Source organism: Tenrec ecaudatus, chromosome 1 (assembly GCF_050624435.1).
Source record: "Tenrec ecaudatus isolate mTenEca1 chromosome 1, mTenEca1.hap1, whole genome shotgun sequence".
Taxonomy (NCBI): domain Eukaryota; kingdom Metazoa; phylum Chordata; class Mammalia; order Afrosoricida; family Tenrecidae; genus Tenrec; species Tenrec ecaudatus.
Window position 1 is genome coordinate 220,649,670 of NC_134530.1, and position 5,568 is coordinate 220,655,237.

At 46.3% G+C, this 5,568-nt stretch overlaps 1 protein-coding gene across 1 annotated transcript; it reads right to left on the bottom strand.

Annotated features, from left to right (window-relative positions):
* Positions 1-2,558: 2,558 nt before the first annotated feature.
* On the bottom strand, positions 2,559-3,359 carry LOC142439598 (alpha-1,3-mannosyl-glycoprotein 4-beta-N-acetylglucosaminyltransferase-like protein MGAT4E). The gene has a single exon (XM_075542096.1). The coding sequence runs from the start codon at positions 3,357-3,359 to the stop codon at positions 2,559-2,561; it is 801 nt and encodes a 266-aa protein (XP_075398211.1).
* Positions 3,360-5,568: the final 2,209 nt, after the last annotated feature.

A 5,568-nucleotide genomic window follows, 5' to 3' on the forward strand; every position in this document is an offset into this window, starting at 1 on the left:
CTGACTTCTTGAAATAACTTTTTAAAAAGTCCTTTTCTTTGGCATGCATTGATTTTTTTAAGACCTATTTTGCTTGAGCTTCATTGGGATTCCTTAATTGTGTTGGGTTGGTTTCCTTCATCAGTTCTGTAGCTCTGAGATAATAGCTCTTTTAACTGTGTGTCTGTTTTATTCCCTAACTTCTCCTCCTTTGAAACTCTGATTATGATTACCTTTGAATTTCAGTCTTCTAAGTCTCTTATTTGGAAATTTGAACCATCATTACTATTAAATACAAGCAAAAACTCAGAACATAATATATAAATATAAACCTGCTTAAAGACAGCAGCAAATTAACAAGGTGAAAAAGAATGACCAGGCTAAGGTTTAAAAGGGCCCTGCTAGCTGGATCTTCCTCCATGGGAGTATATTTTTTCCCACCATGGGAGTATTTTAATGGGAACCAGACCCCAAAACTTTCTTAAAAGATACATTTTTTGTTTTTTGGGTTTTTTTTTGCAGGAAAATATGTAGAACATAGAATTTGCCATTTCAATTGTTTTTTTTTCAATTGTTTTAAGTGTACACTTCAGTGGTATTAATTAAACTCACAGTGTTGTGTAGCCATCACCAATATCTATTTCTAAAACACTGTCATCACCCAAACATAAGTTCTATATCCATTAAGCAATAATTTCACATTCTCCCTCTCCCAGCACTGGCTAATCACGATCTACTCTCATCTCTCTGAATTTGCCTCATCAAGCTATTTCATATAAATGAAGTCAGTCCCTACTTGTCCTCTTGTGCCAGGCTCATTGAACTTACTATAACTCTTCCAAGGTTCATCCATGTTGTAACGTATGTCAGAACTGCATTTCTCTTCATGGTAGAACAACATTTCATTGCATATCCTACATTTTGTGGATCGATTCATCTGTTGACACACACTTGAGTTATTTCCATATTATGAATACTTTGAATAAGGCTGTTATGAACCTTGGTGTACAACCATCTGTTTTAGTCCTTGTTTTCAGTTCTTTCGGATGTATATCTGGCTGAGTCATATGGTAATTCCATGTTTACCTTTTTCAGGAATCATAGAACTGTTTTCCTCCATCCAAAGATTTTTACTTTCAATTTATTGGCCAATGAAGGAACAAGGGATACATATGTATAGAGTAGCTGTGTATATGGCCTCCCTTGATCGTGCTGTTTCTAATGAAATAACCCACTGTCATCCAGTAGACTCTCAAGTAGGGTTCCCAAGGTTCTCATGGGAGCAGGCAGCCTCATCTTTTTCCTGGAGAGCAACTGCAGGGTTGGAGCGACTGACCTCATGGTTAGCAACTCAACACATGGCCCATAGCCTCACCAGACTTCTTTCCTAATGATATGGGAGAGGCAACTGAATGTATTAAAATATTTTCCCCTTAATACCTAACTTTAGACACACATAAAAATATCTCATTTATTTTTTATTGGTGTTGCACTGAATTTAATCCATTAATTAGAGAGAATCAACACTTATGTCACATGTAATTTTATTCTTATTTTCTTTTAAAAAATCATTTTATTGGGGCTCATACAACTCTTTAAAAAAATTTTTTTTATTTTAACAATTTATTGGGGCTCATACAATTCTTTTCACAGTTCATACATATACATACATCAATTGTATAAAGCACATCCGTACAGTCTTTGCCCTAATCATTTTTTTCTCTTTTCTTCTTTTACATTTTATTAGGGACTCATACAACTCTTAACACAATCCATACATACGGCAATTGTGTAAAGCACACTTATACATCCGTTGCCCTCATCATTCTCAAAACATTTGCTTTATGCTTGGGCTCTTGGAACCAGCTCATTTTTCTTCCCCCTTCTTCCCTCCCCACTCCTCCCTCCCTCACAAACCCTTGATAATTTATAAATTATTATTATTTTATCATACCTTACACTACCTGACATCTCCCTTCACCACTTTTCTGTTGTCCACCCCCCAGGGAGGAGGTTAGATGTGGACCCTTGTACTCGGTTCCCCCTGTCTACCCACCTTCCCTCCTCCATTCCAGTATCGCCGCTCTCACCGCTGGTCTTGTGATCGTGATATTTTCAAGACTTACCAAGTCTAGGCTGAGCGGTCCTTTCTGCAGGGAAAGACTGCAGAACGCTCTTATACCAGTTTGTGGGCATGATCTAAGGCAAATCATAATCACCCTTTCCCTCTCTATGACAAGAATATCGTCTTGTCTCCGCTTTATACCAACTATGTCATATATCTTTAAAGCCTTAAAAATAACAACCCGGAGCTAGGATGACCGCATAGCTAAGCTTTTCCAGGACACATCTGGTTTTATCTGTTGTTTCAGTGCAATCCCAGCAGTCTCCATCACTCCTAAAAGTATCCCAGTTTGAATCATATATATCATACTTCTTTATTAATCATATCAATACTATAGCATCATTATACCTTACTAAGAATGAGCAGTGCTGGAACAATGTCTAGTTTTAATTCCTGTCAACATGACTGATTCCATTCCCAAACGGGATCCTTCCAGAATCCCGACCCGCATCTTCTAACCAGATTCCATCCAAACTTTGATCTTCCGAATCACGAGCCAGGACTGTTCGGAGCCTAACGCCAGGAGGCGTATACAGCTCATCTTCTTCACCGAATCTTCTTCTTCATAAAACACCCTTTGGTCCAAATTCCCTTGCACCAGTGGCCCTAGCAGAACATAGCGAACGCAGTCTCTGGGCTGCCCCATGGGGTCAGAGCCCAGCTCGATTTGTCCCAGCTGGAGGTGGTGCGTCCCATCTTCAGCGGAGCCTGTCAGCACCTCTATTCGAGTGACTTTTTGAGGCTCTTCCAACACCACCGTCAAGTGGTTGCCTCGCACAGGGTCATAGGTAAAAAAATAATCTTCACCCAGAGTGTAAGCGTCTTGTGGCAACGTGTTCAATAGAGCAAACATGTCTGTAATTACACTGCCACTGGGGTTGTCTGGGTCTCCAAAGACCTTTTCCCTCTCCACGGAGAAGCACGCGTCCTCCAACTGTGAAAAATTACCCACGTGCTGGAAGAGAGAGGGACTTAAACGGATGGGAACATTTTGGTTTGAAAGCAGGCGGAATTCAGAGAGAAGCCGGTCCGTCGGAGCACCCTGGAAGAGGAGGAGGAACGAGGCCAGGCGGGAGAGGTCACTCGCGTGGAACACTTTCCCAGAGAAACTCAGGCTGGAGAACTCCAGGGTGGTCCAAGGCTGCTCTTCCCAGGCCTGTAATGCCCCATACATCGTAGTAACAAAGTTAGGGGTGCAGTGAACCTGGTCCCCTATCAGCAGGAAGTAGTCAGAGAGGCTGCTGGCAAAGTGCATGAGGAGGGCGTAACCTGTCTTCTGCCTGGAATCCAGTGCCTCACAGGCTGAGGGGGCAGTGGTGCGGTTCGTGTCCCCAGAGACAGCAGTGTCATCGAGGGCACCCTGGATCACGAGCAGCCTCTGGGCCTCAATGTGGGGTTTGAAAAGGCGGGAGACTTGGGCAAGGGTTTGACTGAGCCACTTGGGGTCAGGGCTCAGCAGGTGGGCCAGCACGACCACATCACTCAGCTCAGTCGGTGAGGCCATTTGGAACAGGGAGCGCAGGGTGTCCACCAGGCCGCTTTCCTGGGGCTGCTGCCCAGAGGCAATTCCCACTGTCAGCAGTTCTGGGGAGACAGGAAGACTGTCAGCATTTGAGGGTGGCGAAGAGTCTCCTAGGTTAGGTCTGTCCTCTTAGATCTTGCCCTTCACACCAACAAGTTCAACATTCCTTTCCCTGGGGGGACTAAGGTCCAGGGAAGATATCAATATCTATCTAATGCGAGCTGCTTTACTGCAGGGACCATCTTTATGAAGGACAAAGAGCTTCTTCACCGAAGGCTTTCATGTATCAAATGCACAATTTCTGGATGACCCCCTAACCTTAGCCTGGCTTCAACCTAAAGAGCTGTCTCAGACCAGGAGTCGACAGGCTCCAGGCCCCTATGTAAACTGAGTGCCCACAGTCTGGTGCACTGTGACACACACCCATACCCCTCTTCTTGTCCCCTGTCACCCAGCTCTTCCTCCGGGGCTCCTCCCCCATCGTGACTGGCCCTCCTCGGGAGCCTGTCATCAGAGAGACTCCTTGTCCTGCTGGTCACTCCAGGGGGAGGGGAGGGAGGTGCCCTCAGCATGCGCCCTGCACCCAGAGGACACTGCATGCCCTCCCCCCACCATGTGCAGCCAGGTCCCCTAGAGCACGGTCCCCTGCTCTGGGCTGCGGCCCTCTGCCCTGAGCACTCACTCCTTTTGGAGGGAAGGCTTCCAGCCAGGATCCTGAAGCTGGCATGTTGGAGTGAAGGCGAGTCCTGCATGTCCTGGAAGATCCCCCCATGGCGCCTGCTTTCAGAGCTGAGTTGTTTCTCCACCATCTGCCGAGAATTGGCCTTCTTTTCCTCCTGAGGGCAGGAGCTGCATGAGTCCTCTCAAACAATGGGGTGACAGCTCCTCTATGTGGAAGGGGCAGGGGCAAGCCTCGGGCCACCAGTCTCTGGGCAGGAGGAGTGTCTGTGCTCTATGGCTGCTCCCACCTCCTATTCACATAGCACCACCCCCCCCCCCAGAGGTTATGGGCCCTGCCGCAAGGGAGTGTCCCTCCCAGTTTTGGGTGGGCCATCTATGGGATGGATGTGTGTGCAGTCTCAAGCCTCAGCACACCTGAGGTGGACTGCGCTTCTGTGCTTGCTCATGTCATACACTTCGGAAATTATCTCAGGGCTCTGAGTCTCGATCCCTTCATGCATGCAACGGGAAGACTTGTATTTCCAATGCCAGGCTCTAGTGAGGCAAGCAGTCAGCACCTAGGAAGTCCTCAAAGGTGCTGGTTTTGCCAATCAGTGTGATGCTCTAGAGATGAGGTGTGTTATCCTCGCCCCCCCCCCCCCCTTCTCTGGAATCCTTTGTAAGTTCTATCACATTCCAAGGGTGGTTCAGTATCCATCTTTCCCCTGTCACCGTCTTGATTTTTGAAATACCCCTTTGTGTAGAACTCTATGATAATACTGTCATTGTTATTAGGTGCCACTGAGTTGGTTCCAGCTCACCGAGCCCTTGCTGCGTGCAACAGAGCGACACACCGCCTGGTTCTGCACCATCCTCACAGCTGTTGTTATGTTTGAGCCCATGTGGCAGCCGACTTGTCAATCCATCGCATTGCCAATCTCCCTCTTTTCAAACGACCTTCGAATTTACCAAATACCATGTCCTTTCCCAAGGACTCAACTTTCTCCATTAAATATCCAAAGTCCCTGTCACTAGTCAATCTCAAACTCCCTGTCCCCGGGTCCACTCTGACTCACAGTGACCCTCTAGGAGAGGGTAGAACCACCCCTGTGGATTTCTGAGTCTGTAACTCTCTACGAGAGTAGAAAGTCTCATCATTCTCATGAGCGACTAGTGGTTTTGAACCACTGACTGTAGTTAGCAGGGCAATGTGTAACCACTATGCCACAGCTCCTCGTCACACCACTAGAACATTTCCTATAACTAAAAATACATTTAAAAT

Excerpts from the sequence above, each read along its gene's own strand:
- LOC142439598 (XM_075542096.1), bottom strand. The coding sequence starts at position 3,359 with ATGCACTTTGCCAGCAGCCTCTCTGACTACTTCCTGCTGATAGGGGAC.